Genomic DNA, 16,695 nt, shown 5'->3' with positions numbered 1-16,695 from the left:
AGCGAGGCTCCACACCCAATTAATAACAAAACAGTTGACGGCTCCAGGAGCCTTCGTCAAGGACCTCTGAGCCGCAAAAGTTCGATAAGCCATTGCCGGCATTTGATGGTGTATTGTGGTTATTTTGCACAGAGAAAAAAGAGTTTGGTTTGATGATGATTTGAATTAATAATAGTAAAGTCTTTGCGTATTCCTCTCTTATTGTACAATATCTGGTAGAGTTGTGAATATGTTATCTCGATCTTTCTTTGAGTAATTTTAGATTTATTTAGCTCTTTTTTTATATTTAATAAAAAGACTTTATAAAAAACATTTTTTTGGTATTAAATTTGGATTATTATTATCATATAAGAAGTGTACCTTTTCCATTTCGGAAAGATTTGAATATCCATTTATTGGTCTTATTCAAAGCCCTTTTAGGCCCTATCCGGCATTTTCTCTATTTTTTTGTATTTGAGAGAAATTGTAAATAGTTCTCCTCTTCAAGAAAAGCCATTCCTTAGTATCGGAATCACATTATGAAATGGTAATGATACTTCATACCATATGAAATGGATCCTGTTTTTTTCTGTGTAGCTATTGAGCGAACAAGCGAGCGAAATGCTGAGCCCCGAGTGAAGTTTGTGCGATATTACAAAAGTTTCCCCTACTTGGGCACTTTCACACTTATCCTTCTCACGTCGCCTGAACTCGATGAAGGAGTGAAAGCTCCGTGTGACATGCACGAACAACAAGTGTGTTTGATGAAGCGATTGGATGAAGTACTTTGGGGTCCTTCAGCAGGAGCTCCCCCATTGCTGTTGTGGTGTTTGCTTAGCCACAATTCATGAAAATTGTTCTTTAATTACTTCCTGTGGCAGAGTGTGACGACAGCCTGCCCCGAAATGAAGTCGTTTATGAATGCGGTTCATTATCATGCAGCAACAGATGCCAGAAATCGACAAACAGGAGTTAATCAAAAGGGAATCTCCCTTGAGATTCGAGAGGGTCCCATCCCATTCAAAAGAAAACGAGTGGGTGGATACAACGTATTGTGCAGAGGTAATTAATCAATCGCATCTGTCGCCAATATTTTCTAATCAATAATGCATACGTTAAAAAATCGGGCGTGTGGCCCTGGGGAATCCAACAAAATGGAATACCGCTGAAAGCTTTTAATATTTCAGACGGTTATTTATACGTTCTGCATATAAGCCTGTTATAGCTAACCTATGCTCATGTGTTTTGCCTTTCGCATAGCATAGTTTTTCGGGCAGCGGGGCGAAATTGAAATTCAAAATTCCGTGTACGCGAAACAAGAATAAAACAGCGAATAAAACGCTGCCTGTTAACACTCGGAAAAGTTAGCAAACAAAAATTGTTACATTCGCTTATAAATAGTTTATGGTGTAACTTTTTTGCCGAAAAGTATTAATTTTTAGCTAGCGAACATGTCGAATGCGTTTTTTGCGGTGGGGGGCTACAGAGGAGCAAGCTGGTTTTGGGAGTTTTCGAAAACCGAAAACCGGGTACGTGAAAAGCACACGAAGCGAGTCACGTATGGCTGAAAAATTATGCTCGCCGCAAAACGCGAGCTTTTTGTTTATGCGGTTCATTGTTTGCCTTTTCCCGGATGGATAAATGGACTGGAATGGTATGGGGATAGCGGAAAAACGGGATAGGGATGAGGACGAGGACGAGGAGACTTTTCCAAGCCACAAAGAAGCAAAAAACAATCAAAGCGTTTCGCGTCAATTATCGTGTCGTAAAATCAACACAGCCAAGCCATATTTATCGCCGCCGCCTGTCTCATTCGCTCATCCAATCCGGATGGCCAGTGATCGATGGATTTCAACGCAAAACAATAAAATGCACAATTAATCAAAAGCAGTTGCAATTTTGATTGATGGGCGGTACTTAGTTTCTGTGTTTTACGAGCCCAGCGAATCCTTTTGCCTTAATCGCCGCAAAGTTCCACACATCAATGACGGCTACCACGCAAACAAACAGTTGGGGTCAAATAATGCTTAAAGGAACTTAAATATTTCAAGGGCTTCAAAGCTCGGAACATTTTCTGATTAAATTATAGTTTTAACCTTTTTGTTAAGATCAATTCACAAAATTATATATTTCAAGCATTACTTACTAGCTTTCCTAGTAATAAAATATGTACTAAGTAACAGCCTCCATGATTCAGCTTGGGAAATCAGAACTATGTATGTATGTACGGGGCTTATGATGTTTTAAAATATTTATAAATTCTTTATTATTTTATACCAGTATTATGTTGATTATGTTATCCATATAAGCAATAAATGTTGTATTTCTATGTAATGTACTTTTCTCAGTGCATTTTATATTTAAAAATATTTTATTTAAAATTTTATCGTCCCATTATAAATACTCTTCGGTAGACAAACAGCTCAAAGATAAAAAAGAGGCCTTTTATTTTGGCCTCGGCTGTGTATGAGCCCGGGCGCACAGTGCGTATACGTGACGCGATAGTTTGGTGCCCATGTGGCCGAAATGGAATATTTACTTATCGAAACGACCGTTGCCGGCTCCTCTTGCAGATTTATGCCCCCCATAACGCCCTCGACGTGGAAAACGGTGCGCAGCGCGGATCGATTCTCGCCGGTCTGTCCGCAGAACATCCCCATACCGCCCAACGGACCGGAGGCGCTCCTCGAGGTGCCCCGCGCCCGCCTCGCCCAGCTGCGCCGCCTGTTGCCGCTGCTCAAGAACCAATCGGAAGACTGCTTATACCTAAATATCTATGTGCCCTACGAGACGCGCCGCCAGAGACGTAAGTGCCATTCTCGAAATTGATTGGGTTCTGGGGCCTCAGTGGCAAGCAAGCGTTTCTTAAGCCGAAAACCTATGGGATTTAAAAATTTAAACCATTTGTTGTCCATATTGCAATACATTCTATATTCTCATGAATGTCAAAAAAACTGAGACCTCTTAATTGCTTTAAAACGTAATTGATACCTGGAAAGTTGTAGTAAATAATAAATTAAAATTACATCACAAAGTCATTATAAACGAATAATATATTTAGTAAACTAAAAATAAAACCCGAAAAATTCGATATAATGAGCTCTGTTGATATAGGTCAGTCGCTTCTTAAATTTAAAATGTAATTGGCTTTGCTTTTGAGCATCGCAATAAAACAAGTAATTATTTTAAATTCCGCGTCGTTTGAACTTTATGCGCTACGTTCGCTACTCAAATTAATTATGAAATTAAAGTAGGTTGAAAGCAAACTGTTATAGTTACCTAAAAGCCGCGATAATTATTTTTAATTAGCTTTACAATTAAAAGAAGCCAAGGACCATCTGAAAAATGTTAATATTTAGTTTAATAAGTGGTTCTGGGAGCTTGCATGGAACTTATGTTTTTGAAATGCGTAAAATAATAAATAAAAAGCGCTTTCCTTAAAGGTATTGAAGTTTTCAATTCCGTAGTGCATTGCAGTGTGCTAAGCTATCTACTGCAAGCGCTGCGGATTTGGCAACTTTGACGACCTCCAACATCTGCTGGCGAAATGTGTAAAATTAAAACCATGAACAATATAAATTTAAGCAAACAATATACTATACATATAAAAAGTAATAATACCTGTTTAACAGGAAATACCGATGAAACTCCTGGCGACTCAAAGACCAAGTTGTCCACAGTGGTCTTCATCCACGGCGAGTCGTACGACTGGAACTCAGGGAATCCCTATGATGGCTCCGAGCTTGCCGGCCATGGCAACGTCATCGTGGTGACAATCAACTTTCGTCTGGGGATCTTCGGATTCCTGAAGACCGGCGGCAAGGAGAGTGCCCAGGGGAACTTCGGGCTGATGGATCTGGTGGCGGGTCTGCACTGGCTCAAGGAGAATCTGCCGGCGTTCGGCGGGGATCCGCAGAGCATCACCCTCCTGGGCTACGGAACTGGAGCTGTGCTGGCCAACATACTGGTTGTGTCCCCAGTCGCGAGTGGTAGGTCCTCCCAGTCCCAAAATAAACAAGTTGCCATATGTATTAAGTACATTTTAATATTAAATTGTTGCATCCATCGATAAAGAGGTGGACAGTACCTGTTAATAAGAGTCTAACCAAACAATCGTATATCCTTTGTCCAGACCTTATACAGCGCACCGTTCTGGTGAGCGGCTCCGCCCTGTCCCCCTGGGCCATACAGAAAAATCCGCTCTTTGTGAAGAGGCGTGTGGCGGAACAGACTGGCTGTCACGGCGACATGTTGTATGACGACCTGGCCCCCTGCCTCCGCACCAAAAGCGTCGCCGAATTGCTGGCCGTCAAGGTGGATCATCCCCGGTATGTCACACATTCCATTAATCCCGAACATGGGCGTGTTCCTCGCTTAACAGCCGATTGATTGAACTGAACGGGTTTGAGCCTTAAAGCTTAAGCCATATCAATATAGGGTAAACTTGCTTGAAAATATATTAGTGTGTAGATAAATTACTTTTCCGATTTTCAACTTCTTGCGGAACAAAAAAATAGTTACCAATAATCAACAGTGCAATTCTAGATTATATAAAAAAATATATATTTATAGACACATACCTCACAAGGCGGGGAGTTTTGCGGCGGTTTTATGATCATAACATGGGTAATATTTCAATTGTTTTTCAATATTCTAGATTCCTGGTGGGCTTCGCTCCATTTGTGGATGGCACTGTAATATCGCCCGGCGCCAATCCCTTGGGCAGTACCACATTGCCGATGGGTTCAGCTATTGTTAGGTACTAAAGTAGAAACGAAGCCGAAACGAATGATGTAATCACATTTCGCCCGTTTACAGTACTTCAGGAATTGAATATGCAAACTTTCCGAAACGAGACCTCATCTTCTGCCTTACATCTGTGGAGTCCTATTTGGATTTGAGTGCCCAAGACTTGGAGTTCGGCTTCAATGAGACGCGACGGGACCGCATCCTGCGCACTTTTGTGCGGAACAACTTTCACTATCACCTGAACGAGATATTTGCCGTTCTGAAGGTAAGATGGGAAACCATTATTAGCTTATGCGCTTTATTAAATAAAATCCCAAACTTCATTTGACTGCAGAATGAGTACACCGACTGGGAGAAAGCCATACGTAATCCTCTTAGTTCCCGGGACGCCACCCTGCAATTCCTGAGCGATGGCCACACGGCCTCGCCGCTGATTAAGTTGGGCTACATGCACAGTTTGCGAGGGGGCCGCGCCTACTTCCTGCACTTTAAGCACAAGACCATCGAGGAGGAGTACCCGCAGGTAGGTCGATACACCCAGAGACACCTAACTGCATTACTTATGTTCGGCCATGTGGATCCCCCAGAGAACCGGCTCCGTGCGCGGCGAAGATGTGCCTTTCTGGCTGGGTCTGCCCACGTCCCCGCTCTTCCCACACAACTACACGACTCAGGAGCGCCAAATCGGGAGTCTAATGCTGCGATATCTGTCCAACTTTGCCAAAACCGGGTAAGCTCATAGAACTTGGTGTACTCTTTACGAAGGGTATACTAAAAAACCAAAAGATAAGCAGAAAACTGGTTAAGCAAGGAAATGGGAGCTAAAATTGCTTGCTTATACATTTTTCAAGTTAATTATGGAAAATATAAATCTGAATTAATATTGTCAATCATTATAAAATATTGGAAAATGGTACTTTTTAATCTTTACCATCATAACTTCACCATCTTAACTTTACCCTCTTAACTTTCCCCCATTAAACCCTTAGCAACCCGAACCAATCCACGTCAAAGTCAGTGCTCCCCAATCCAAACGAGGTCTTGGAGACCGCCCTGCACCAACAGAGAAAACGTTCCACCGGGCTGACCCATCCGAATCTCAGCGAGGCTCTTAATCTGGCCGTGATCTACAATCAGCGGCGGAACAATGCCATGCACGAGAAGCGATCCTTCATCCGGAGAAGAATGCGCAGCAACGATGCTGCCTTCACCCAACTGGGAGTGTCCAGTGAACGGGATGTGGGCAGCTACGACGGCGATGAGCTGCCCTTCTGGGATGCCTACGATGTGGTTAATCAGCTGTATGTGGAACTGGGTGAGTTAAATCTTAAACTTGAGAAAATCCCTTGGTTTAAATACGAATGTAACGTAATCAGGCAACAAGGCAAACATTCAAAGCCACTATCGTGGTCACAAGCTGTCCATGTGGTTGAACCTCATCCCCCAGCTGCATCGCCACTTTAACATCAACGACCAGTCCATGCGGCACCATCAGTTCCAGGACGACATGAACAACAGGGATCTCTATGAGGGTGAGATAAATGTGGGATTAGTTTATTTCGTAAATATATTACTTATTTTGATATTTTCTAGGCGTTGTGCGACCTCAATTGCAGACAAAGCCTGCTGAAGATGATAACATAATCATCATGCAGAGAAGCAAGACAACGACGCCACCACCACCTGCTCCTCCTGGGAAGAGTCCAAACACGAATGCCACACAAGCCTTAAGTCCCAGCGGCACGGGGGCAACCACAACGACAGGTGAGGTGATGAAAAGGTACGGGACATAACCCATATTTATTTCTCGACGAATCTTTTGCAGAGTGCGGCATCGATGGAGCCATGTCCGTGTCGGAACTGACCACTACCCAAGCTCCGAAGGACAACAGAACCGGTGTAGCGCGAGTGGAGACGCAAAAGGACCTGGCCACCGCATCCACCGGAATAATTGGCAATCTGGAGCTGCTCCGGCGACTGGGTGGCAAACAATTCCAGAGCTATACGACCGCACTGATAGCCACCGTGGCGGTGGGATGTTTCCTGCTCATCCTAAATGTCCTGATCTTCGCGGGCATTTACCATCAGCGCGAGAAGCGGGCTCGGGATGCCAAGACCAAGGAGGAGCTGCAGGAGAGCGACAACAGCAAGAACTCCAGCATGCTGAAGCTCAACGCTTTGATGGGCGGCAGCGGCGGGGGAGCAGGTGGTCCTGGTCCAGGTGACATCTCAGATGCGTATACCTTGAGCGGATCGGTGGTGGACAGCAAGGGCGGAGTGGGCGTGGTGTTCGGGGAGTACAGCTGCTACGATGAGAAGACCAAGCAGCTGAAGGAGGAGAAGCTGCTGGTGGAGCTGCCTCCCTCATCGTCGACGGGTCAGACGTCCCTGATGATGGACACCTGGGGCCCCTGCTCCACCAGCACTTTGGATCTGCTCAAGACCAAGCCGGGGGATCCCATCGAGATGGTCACCTACAGTGCACTGCCGACGCTGATGGAGTCCACATCGGCCATGAGCAGCAAGAGGGGATCCTTTGTGGACACCACGCTGCAGTTCAACAGTCCCCAGCAATTCGACTACGCAGTCCAGTCCTCGGACCAGATGTCCTTCAAGGCGATAGAGGAGGCTGTCAAGGCGGCGGCCGGGAACGACTCCGAAATCACCCGGGACGATGACATCCCCGAGCCGCCGCCACCTCCTCGATCCTTCCTAGCCGCCCAACAGCAACAGCAGCAGCAAACGGGAATCCTGCGGCAGTCGGGCGCGGGCGGAAGTTCCACGACAGGATCGGGGAGCAGCAGCGGCAAGAAACGTGTACATATTCAGGAAATCTCAGTCTAGCATTCATAACCCTTCTAGTAACCAATTGTGACCCTAGTTTAAAGTTCTTATCTAGTAATTTCTGCGGTCGAACTCGTCGAAGTTTAACTTTTTCTATTTCTAAGTCCAAATTATTGACATTTATCTGTATTTTCCTTTCCCTTACTTAAAAGAGTAACTCTCCTTTAAAACCTAATTCGATAGGTTCGACCCTTGCTTATTTCTCTATTCCCACTCACTGCCCTGAATTTCTGCCATACCAATATAAAAACAATAATTTTTTCTGTTTTCTGACCTCAATGCTAAAATTCGTTGTAACTGTGTGTATTACGTATGTTTGTACATTATGTAAATGTTCCTTGTAGACGTGATTGAGATGATATTGTGTAGGAATAATTTGTCAGGTGTTATCATTGTGTGTATAGTTTATGTTACTTTTTGGTGTACGATTAGAATCTCATATTATTCTATTTGCTTGTTATTTAATAATTAGCGAAATCAAAATAATATAAACAAGCTTTTAATGATTTGTAAAAGAAAACCAGATATTATAACTATAATACACATATTGTATTTAATGTATTGTAAAATATTGACTCTATTTGTATGAAATACATATGTATTACAAAGTATTCATATTCACATTTTAAATCCCGTCTTCAATTAATCGTTTTCTAGTGGTATAAATGGGGCCCTACAATGGCAGTGGATAAAATGGAGTATAAAATCGGGTTTGTATTCTAATTTAAGTAGGTTATTAACTCATACGAAGTCTTCTAAAACATAAAATATTTCAAGAGGATATCAGACGTGATTCAAAAGTTTTAGGGATTTATCTAGGTATATTGCTAGTTTTTGGAAAAACTAAATCAACCCCTGCCATATTGATGTCGTAATTCTACGACGTTATGTAATTATTAATTTGTACTATGCAAAAATGTTAAAAACGAAAGATTTTAAAGCTATATTGGCTCGCTTTTTATTTCTAGTTTTACTTTTTTCGCTTTTGCGATGTCACCGTTTTCTCCATTCTTCCGTTTTTTTGGAGATTTCTTTTTTGGCGTGAACTCAGGTTCCTTCTTTATTTCTTCTAAAAGGGCATCCAACATCTCATCGGGGTCCTCTTCCTTAACCTCTTCCACATCCTCTTCCTCCTCCGATTCTGGACTGGCCAGTGTTGTGGATTTACTCTGTGTTAAGGATAAGTACATGTGAGTAAATAATAAACTCAAATTGTTAAATAATTAAGGCTATCACATGAAGGTTGTCAGAGTGTGAACAACAGTTTCTAAAAATGTTTTGAAATCATAGTGATTAAAATGAGTTCTATCCGAATAATCAAGTGTGACACAACAATGAGTCCTGAATCACTTAAGAATCCACAATATTGCGGAGTTACCCACCTTTGCCTCGTTGCCATTCTCATGCAATATTTCTCCCTCGATGTATGGCACTACATTGCCGATATCGAAGTTCTTTATCCGGAACTTAATCTCCTGCTCCATGGCGACGTCCTCCCTGTTGGTGAAGCGGATGGCGGTGTTGAAGACTCGGTAGATGATGGCGGTGACCTGGTACTTCGAGATGTGCTGCACCACGCCGCTCAGTACGGCGCCCACTTCGGGACGGAAGACGTAGAAGTCCGCGTTGATGACCAGGTGCATGGTGGGGTCGTCCGCCCGAAGGCCGGCTGTCTGGCCCAGCACCTTGATGTTCTTGACGGCCAGTACAATCCCGTCGAGGCTGGCATCGTAGAATCCCACCTTGGTGCGGGTGAGGAGCTCGAGCAGCGCGTGCTTGAAGCTGGCCATACCGTATGGACCCATGGCCAGGTGCATGTCCGTGGTGATGCATCGCACACATGAGCCCGGGCTTTTGGCGTACGTCTCTAGCTCCTTGGCCGTAAACTTAACGTATTTCTGCAATATCTTGGCCATTACAAGATCTTTAAACTGCCTCTTCGAATCGACCACATGAGTTGCATTTGAAAATCTGGCAACCCCGCAGGTGCCACTAGAAATGCCGCTTTGGCTTTTCCCGTCAAATTTGACTGCCTTTTGGGGAGTATTTAAAAGTGGTAATTTTTTAGCTATCCCGCTAGTTATGAACTCCGGTAAATTTTAATTAATATATAAATCCTAGTCAAATAATCTTTAAGCCTTGTATTCAATATGAATATAAATCTTAATAATATTAATGTATCTAAAAATAATAATAAAATATTAAAGGTTTGTGAAAAACATAAACGAGTCCTTTTCTATACTTTTTGATCTTAAATATGTTGAACTTTTAAATAGGTTTAAGTTCGGATGGCTAAGTCTACTTTTTCTTTATCATTTTTATAGTTAACAAAATAATAAACGGACACCCTAATATGATTTTTTTCGGTATTTTTTTAAGTACATTTTGTATTATTGGTCCCACTAACTGAGTCCATGCTTTTATTGTAGTTGAAAAAACCTGAAGAAAACTGGAGTTTGACTGAAACTAACGACTAAATAAAGTTAAAACCGACCTTAACATGGGAGTTCCAGCATTCTTTCGCTGGCTGAGCCGGAAGTACCCGAGCGTCATCATCGAGTGCAACGAGAACAAGCAAGTGGACCCGGACACCGGGCGCAATATTTACGAGGACGCGACCCAGCCGAATCCGAATGGGATAGAGTTCGACAACCTCTACCTGGACATGAACGGCATCATTCATCCGTGTACGCATCCGGAGGACAAGCCGGCGCCGAAGAATGAGGACGAGATGATGGTGGCCATCTTCGATTGCATCGACCGCCTGTTCGGCATCGTGCGTCCCCGGAAGCTGCTCTACATGGCCATCGACGGGGTGGCTCCTCGTGCCAAGATGAACCAGCAGCGGTCGCGTCGTTTCCGGGCGGCCAAGGAGACCACCGAGAAGCGGCTGGAGATCGAGCGAATCCGCGAGGAGCTGCTAAGTCGCGGCTGCAAGTTGCCGCCCGAGAAGGAGAAGGGCGAGCACTTCGACTCCAACTGCATCACGCCGGGCACCCCTTTCATGGACCGGCTGAGCAAGTGCCTGCACTACTACGTCCACGATCGGCTGAACAACAACCCGGCCTGGAAGGGCATCAAGGTGATACTCTCGGACGCCAATGTGCCCGGCGAGGGAGAGCACAAGATCATGGACTATATCCGCAAGCAGCGTGCCCAGCCGGATCATGATCCCAACACGCAGCACGTCCTGTGCGGAGCCGATGCCGATCTCATCATGTTGGGACTGGCCACCCACGAACCCAACTTTACCATCATTCGGGAGGAGTTCTTGCCAAACAAGCCGCGTCCTTGCGACATCTGCAACGGGTTTGGCCACGAGATGGACAAGTGCGTGGGCCTGGGAGCCACGGCGCCGACTGGCGCCAACTTCAAGCCCGATGTCCCCATCGGTGCCGAGGTGAAGTTCATCTTTGTGCGACTGAGCGTGCTGCGGGAGTACCTGAAGCAGACGCTCGAGATGCCGAGCCTCCCCTTTGAGTACAGCTTTGAACGCGCCCTGGACGATTGGGTGTTCATGTGCTTCTTCGTGGGCAACGATTTTCTGCCCCATCTTCCCAGCCTTGAGATCCGAGAGGGTGCAGTTGATCGGCTCGTGGAGCTGTACAAGAAATGCGTCTACAAGACCAAGGGCTATCTCACCGACTCGGGGGATGTTAACCTGGACAGGGTGCAATTGATAATGACCGATTTGGGCAATGCCGAGGACCAGATCTTTAAGAGCCGCCAGCGCCGCGAGCAACAATTCAAGGCCAGGGACAAGGCGCGCAAGAGGCAGGAAAGGAATCAGGACCACAGGTCCCTGGATCAGTCGGCGTTCGGGGCCAGCGCTGTGGGACCAAATAGCCAGCAGAAGAGCATTGGCAATTACAAGGAGGAAGCTGCTGCCCTGCGGAACAGAAAGCGGACAAGTGACCAGGCCGATTTGGATGACGAAGAAGAGGAGGAGGACAACGACGAGGTGCGGTTGTGGGAGGATGGGTTCAAGGACCGCTACTACGAGTCCAAGTTCGATGTGGCGCCGGGAAACCAGCAGTTCCGCTACGCCGTAGCCCTGCAGTACGTGCGGGGGTTGTGCTGGGTGCTGAAGTACTACTACCAGGGCTGTGCCTCCTGGAACTGGTACTTCCCATACCACTATGCCCCGTTCGCATCGGATTTCGTTAACATCCAGGGCCTGTCCACAATGTTTGAAAAGGGTACGAAGCCTTTCAATCCTCTGGAGCAACTGATGGGCGTCTTTCCGGCAGCCAGTAGCTCACACGTGCCCGAGCCCTGGGCACAGCTCATGTCCAACCCGGATTCGCCGATCATTGACTTCTACCCCGAGGACTTCAAGATCGATCTGAATGGAAAGAAGTTCGCCTGGCAGGGAGTGGCCCTGCTGCCCTTCGTAGATGAGAAGCGGCTTTTCAAGGCCTTGGTTCCCTACTACGATCAACTGACGGGAGAGGAGGTGAAGCGCAACAAGCGGGGCGACAACTACCTGTACATCAGCAACCAGAGTCCGCACTTCAAGAAGGTCAAGAAAATAAGCGAGAAATCCGATGAGAATGTGTGCAAAGCCATCTCCTTTGACGGAATGCGTGGGACTTTGGGGAAAACCGATCTGAACACTGCCATCAGCGGCATTCTGAGGTCGCCGATCTCCGGGCTGGCGGACATCCATGAAAATACGACGGTGACAACCACCTTCCAGGATCCGGAGTACGATGATGATTACATTTTCGAGGCTAAGCGTCTTGAGAATGCCGTGGACCCGCCACAAGTACTGCCCAACGAACAGACGGGTCAGAAGCATCGTCCCGTCATCGGTTTCAACAGCCATTTGTCCAGGGCCTACGTTCCGGACAGTGGTCACCGCATGCTGAATGCAGGAATTAGAAACGCTCAGGGTGGCGGCGGTGGAGGTGGTTACGGCCAAGGTGGCTACAACCAGGGCGGCGGAAACCAGGGGCAGGGCTATCAAAACAATAGCCGCAACTATAACTACAACTACAACAACAACAACTACAACCAGCAGCAGCATCAGGGTGGTGGCTATCAGGGCAACTACAACAACCGGCAGCAATATGGCCACAACCAGAGATACAACCAGGATAACTCCAATCAGCAGCGCAACTACAACAACTACAATGGCCAAAGGAATAACAACTACCAGCAGCAGGGCGGCAACAGGCAACAGAACCAGAACTATAGGAGATTTTAAGTAGTCCATACATACACTTTTATATGTAGCAGATATGAAAAGTATAATCCGAGTTCATTTTATACAAAATACTTTAATAAAGAGAAAATAGTGGCTAAGAATTTCCAGACAAACCAATGCCAAGGCATTTTTTCAATGAGTAACAAACTTTTCTTGAAATACAACAAATTTAGTAGAACTCAATTCAAGCAGCAAAAGATTTTTACACTCTATCAGTACAGTTTACATACAACATCTAGTCTCAGTGCCTCAATGAAAATAAGTCAAATTACAATGTTAAATGGTATCTCACTAACTGCATGAGATAAATGAAGTAATAAACTGACAAACACAAATTATAGATATTGTTATTACATATTCAAAAACTACATTACACTCAACAAAGTTGCAATATACGTTTAAAAAAAGAGAAAGTAAACCTTTTCCAATTAAGTTATCAATTTATTAACTTCTTAGTTGGTATATACTTTTCACATATCACTGATACCAACGAATTATTTTGTAGAGCTTTTCAATAAAGTAACCCAAATCGTTAGTGCATTAAATACCTTTAAATCCTCAGAGAACATTTTATTTAATAATAATTTTTCGAAAGTGCCACGTTTGTTTATCGGTAATAATATTATTACGAACGATTTTTCTGATGTTTTCCAAAGCTTGTCTCAAATCTATGAGTTGTTCATTTCTCTGCAAACCCAAGTCATCAATAAAAGAACAAAACTGAATTATGGAATAGCATTCGCTATATTTAACGAATGGAATGTTATTATTTCGATTTCCATGTAACATAATAAATATTTTAATTTCGAAAACAATACTCATTATAGCTAAGTGATATTCTTAAAATTTACAAGGGCCTTTTCTTAAAACGATCGTCATTTCTCTACGAAGAAAAGTTCACTGAGCTTGAAAAATATATATATTATATTAAGAGTGCTTCTTAATCCACGAGCTTGAAACGCACGTGGTAAATGAGGTTGAAAGTTAGGATCTAGCGAAGCGGAAACTACGAAATATATTTCGATTATATGAATATACGCTTAAGAGGTAACACAATGTGAGCTTAGTTCACGTTCGATTCGGAAGAGTTTGGCTATCGTTTCGGTATGAGGTGCGAGCTTATCAGATATTGGTGATAATGTTCTTGTTGCGATCGGATAAGCCATCGAACTTGCCGTGGCTGGAGAACGGCGTGCGCATGCGACGCGTGAAGGAACGAAGGCATCGCTGCCCATCCAGGCTATCCGGATTGTTGGTCACCGCCAGGAGGTTGACTAAAAAAAGACAAACACGTATTGTTAAGATCTCATCCTTATTTCTTTTACGATTTCACGCATCTTACCTCTTTGCTCGAGTAGTTTAATTTGCTTTTTGGCCTCTCTTAGCTTGTTCATTAGAATCTCGTTCTTGCGCTTCTCGACGGTCAGCTCCAGGCCGAGCTGCAGCTTGCTCTTAGAGTCGACGGCACTCAGAATTCTGCAAATTAAGAAGGTCAGACTTAGTTATTTACACTTTATAGGCTCAGAAAATTGGCAATCAAGATGTAAGCATGACTAATGGTTTTGATAAAAAGCTGGATAATATAAAGATTCAATCAACTTACGGATGGTTGAATATGGACTGCGATGTGGGCCTCTTATCGGGATTTGGGTGCATCATCTGCGCTATCAGTTCGTTGAAGTCTCTGCTGAGACTTGGCAGGACCGGAACCATGCCATTTCGCAGATTGTGCCACTCGGGTCCATTTTTGGGAAGCGGACCACCGCCCGCCACCTCGAACAGCGTGATGCCCAGCGAGAAAATGTCGGCCTTGAAGAGATTCGAATAGTCCTCCTGCAGGATCTCCTTGGACAGATAGCGGCAGTCACCCTCCTCCACATGGGGTTCTTTAACGGACGTCACATGGCCCAGGTCGCCGATCTTGTACGTTACCAGGTTCTCCGAGTGGCGCAATTCCTCGTAGACGCTGTCCATGCCGTCGTCGTCTTTGGTCTGCTGCGGCTGCTCCTCGGACAGCTTGTGTGCATTCGGATTCATGGTGGAGAATATATTCTCCGGCTTTAGGTCCATGTGCACCAGGTCATTGGAATGGATGTAGCGCAGGCCCTCGATCACATGCATGAGCACAATCTTCAGCTCGGCCTCGCCTAAGAAATGATCCTGGATCCGCGCATGCAAACTGCCCCCGTCGCAGAACTCGTTTTGTATCAGCATATGATCGTCCTCCGCCCAGGCGGAGTAGTATCTAACCACGTTATCGTGCTTGCCCAGAACAGCATGGGCCCACACCTCGTTCAGCGCTCTCTTTCTGCAAGGAATTTAATGGTTAGATAAAGCTCAACCTTAAGAAACGATTACAACTTACTCAAAAGAGCTGCCTGCCACCGGCTTCTTACTCTTCTTGATCGCATAGATGCAGCCATCCAGTCGATTGACGCACTGGAACACCACACCGAACTCGCCCACGCCGATCACGCTGACCTGCATGAACTCACGCTTGAAGCGACTGATATTCGTGTCATGCAGGGCCAGCCGCTTGGGAGCCTGCTGGTGGATCTCGCGCAATGAGTCGCCCGCCTCCTCCGTCGCGTCCTCGTCGCAGGCATCGCTGAGCAAATACTTTTGCATAGCATTCACATTCAGGTTGAGGTTTTCGCGACCGAATTGCGTGCGACAACGCTTCTTATTATGTGCCAGGAGGCCTAAAAAATAAGTGAATTATAAGTAATTAAGTTGCTAATAAGATGTTTATGGAGCACTACAGTCCTCTGTGTCTATTGACAAGCTAGAGTTCTTATCAACACACACTTTCAAATCAAATGCTTAGGAAAAAATTCTGAGAGTTTCGGGTTTCCTTACTTCTTGTGGAGAGCAATGAAATGTTGATCTCTTGAGATTAAGGACTTGCTAGTCCCCAAACGGACTGAAAAGTAGAACTTAGGACTCAAACTTACTGTCGGGCGTGAAGGGATTAACGTTCGCCGTGTCCTGGGCGGGCAGTTTGCGGTTGTGCAGGGGCAGGGATCGCGGACGCTCGCGGAAGAGCTCCTCGCTGCGCCGGGTGGCGTTGACTGCCGCTGCTGCCGCCGACAGATGGTTGCTGCACTGCGTCGTCGACTTCTGCAGGATGGTCTTCGGGGTGGCCGGTGTGCTGAACAGGCGCAGCGCTCGCACCTTCTGACACGGAGGCGACATGGACACGTCCCCGTCGCCGACGTCGTCCTTGTTGCCCAAATGATGCTCCTCGGGGGAGGATAGCTTCTGTCGCTGATGCTGATGGAGGGGATGCTGCGGACTCGCTCCTTCGGGCGCGTCCTTGTCAAAGTCGTCGTCGGCGAAGCGAAGCTTGCGCGGATTGAAGAGCTGCGGCGACGGGGATCGCGATCGCAGCTCGACGCTCGAATCGAGCGAGGTGACGCTCATCTCATGCTCCGACTGGCGGAATGCCATTGTAGCTGTACGGCTGCCCGCGGTGCAAGGCGATTCACTTTTGCGGATATTTCACAACTATTCGTAACGGACCGTAAAGCAGAAAATAGGAGGCGCTGGTTAAAAAAAAAGGCAAAACAAAACACAAAACAAAATTGATTTGAAGGAATGCGAAGCAGAATAGTGTGGCGTATCCGAAGCGCCAGAAAATACCACACTAAAGACCAAAAAATACTAAAAAAAAATTTATGCGCAGAGTTGCCGGACCATGATAGTTTTTCGTTTGCGATGGGGCAATCGTGTGCACTAAAACATTTTAAACAGTAAGTTGAGTTCGTTTTTAAGTTAAATGCCTGTCCGCGCTTAGGTTTGCTTTATTGAATAGCTTATATATTATTCTATAGAGATACAAAAGAAATAACGACAAATATACTAACTAAATACATGACACAAAAAATACAAAGGCAGAGTTGCCAGACCATCAA

The 16,695-nt window shown here is 45.4% G+C and overlaps 4 protein-coding genes across 7 annotated transcripts in view; 2 read left to right on the top strand and 2 right to left on the bottom strand.

The window, feature by feature from the left end:
• The window catches only part of LOC108033960 (neuroligin-1), a 28,470-nt gene extending 20,268 nt beyond the window's left edge, over positions 1 to 8,202 (top strand). For all 4 annotated transcript variants that reach the window (XM_017108665.3, XM_050885147.1, XM_050885148.1 and 1 more), the window contains exons 3-13: positions 2,553 to 2,785; positions 3,612 to 3,968; positions 4,112 to 4,307; positions 4,637 to 4,738; positions 4,798 to 4,993; positions 5,063 to 5,251; positions 5,316 to 5,458; positions 5,718 to 6,043; positions 6,105 to 6,260; positions 6,322 to 6,492; positions 6,554 to 8,202. In XM_017108665.3, coding sequence (XP_016964154.1) covers positions 2,553 to 2,785; positions 3,612 to 3,968; positions 4,112 to 4,307; positions 4,637 to 4,738; positions 4,798 to 4,993; positions 5,063 to 5,251; positions 5,316 to 5,458; positions 5,718 to 6,043; positions 6,105 to 6,260; positions 6,322 to 6,492; positions 6,554 to 7,572 — 3,088 coding nt within the window. In that variant the 3' untranslated portion in view covers positions 7,573 to 8,202. The remainder of the gene's footprint in view (positions 1 to 2,552; positions 2,786 to 3,611; positions 3,969 to 4,111; positions 4,308 to 4,636; positions 4,739 to 4,797; positions 4,994 to 5,062; positions 5,252 to 5,315; positions 5,459 to 5,717; positions 6,044 to 6,104; positions 6,261 to 6,321; positions 6,493 to 6,553) is intronic.
• A 303-nt stretch (positions 8,203 to 8,505) lies between these two features.
• LOC108033959 (DNA-directed RNA polymerase I subunit RPA43) lies at positions 8,506 to 9,550 on the bottom strand. The gene is made up of 2 exons (XM_017108664.3): positions 8,955 to 9,550; positions 8,506 to 8,741 (listed from the first exon to the last, which is right to left on the bottom strand). The coding sequence occupies exons 1-2, from the start codon at positions 9,486 to 9,488 to the stop codon at positions 8,514 to 8,516; spliced, it is 762 nt and encodes a 253-aa protein (XP_016964153.1). The 5' UTR covers positions 9,489 to 9,550; the 3' UTR covers positions 8,506 to 8,513.
• A 417-nt stretch (positions 9,551 to 9,967) lies between these two features.
• Positions 9,968 to 13,326, top strand: LOC108033889 (5'-3' exoribonuclease 2 homolog). The gene has a single exon (XM_017108536.3). It carries the CDS (start codon positions 10,073 to 10,075, stop codon positions 12,779 to 12,781), a length of 2,709 nt encoding a protein of 902 aa, XP_016964025.1. The 5' UTR covers positions 9,968 to 10,072; the 3' UTR covers positions 12,782 to 13,326.
• Positions 13,327 to 13,502: 176 nt separating this feature from the next.
• Positions 13,503 to 16,421, bottom strand: LOC108033890 (wee1-like protein kinase). Its single transcript, XM_017108537.3, has 5 exons — positions 15,736 to 16,421; positions 15,147 to 15,483; positions 14,385 to 15,089; positions 14,124 to 14,257; positions 13,503 to 14,055 (listed from the first exon to the last, which is right to left on the bottom strand). The coding sequence occupies exons 1-5, from the start codon at positions 16,229 to 16,231 to the stop codon at positions 13,904 to 13,906; spliced, it is 1,824 nt and encodes a 607-aa protein (XP_016964026.1). The 5' UTR covers positions 16,232 to 16,421; the 3' UTR covers positions 13,503 to 13,903.
• Between the last annotated feature and the right edge of the window lie 274 nt (positions 16,422 to 16,695).

The sequence above is a fragment of the Drosophila biarmipes genome, chromosome 2L, assembly GCF_025231255.1.
Source record: "Drosophila biarmipes strain raj3 chromosome 2L, RU_DBia_V1.1, whole genome shotgun sequence".
NCBI lineage: Eukaryota > Metazoa > Arthropoda > Insecta > Diptera > Drosophilidae > Drosophila > Drosophila biarmipes.
This window is presented reverse-complemented; position numbering and strand designations above follow the sequence as displayed.

Excerpts from the sequence above, each read along its gene's own strand:
- LOC108033889 (XM_017108536.3), top strand. The coding sequence starts at position 10,073 with ATGGGAGTTCCAGCATTCTTTCGCTGGCTGAGCCGGAAGTACCCGAGC.
- LOC108033890 (XM_017108537.3), bottom strand. The coding sequence starts at position 16,231 with ATGGCATTCCGCCAGTCGGAGCATGAGATGAGCGTCACCTCGCTCGAT. Across the intron at positions 15,484-15,735 it reads TAATCCCTTCACGCCCGACA|GCCTCCTGGCACATAATAAG; the intron begins GTAAGTTTGAGT and ends CTTATTTTTTAG. Across the intron at positions 15,090-15,146 it reads GTGGCAGGCAGCTCTTTTGA|AAAGAGAGCGCTGAACGAGG; the intron begins GTAAGTTGTAAT and ends AATTCCTTGCAG.
- LOC108033959 (XM_017108664.3), bottom strand. The coding sequence starts at position 9,488 with ATGGCCAAGATATTGCAGAAATACGTTAAGTTTACGGCCAAGGAGCTA. Across the intron at positions 8,742-8,954 it reads AGAATGGCAACGAGGCAAAG|AGTAAATCCACAACACTGGC; the intron begins GTGGGTAACTCC and ends TCCTTAACACAG.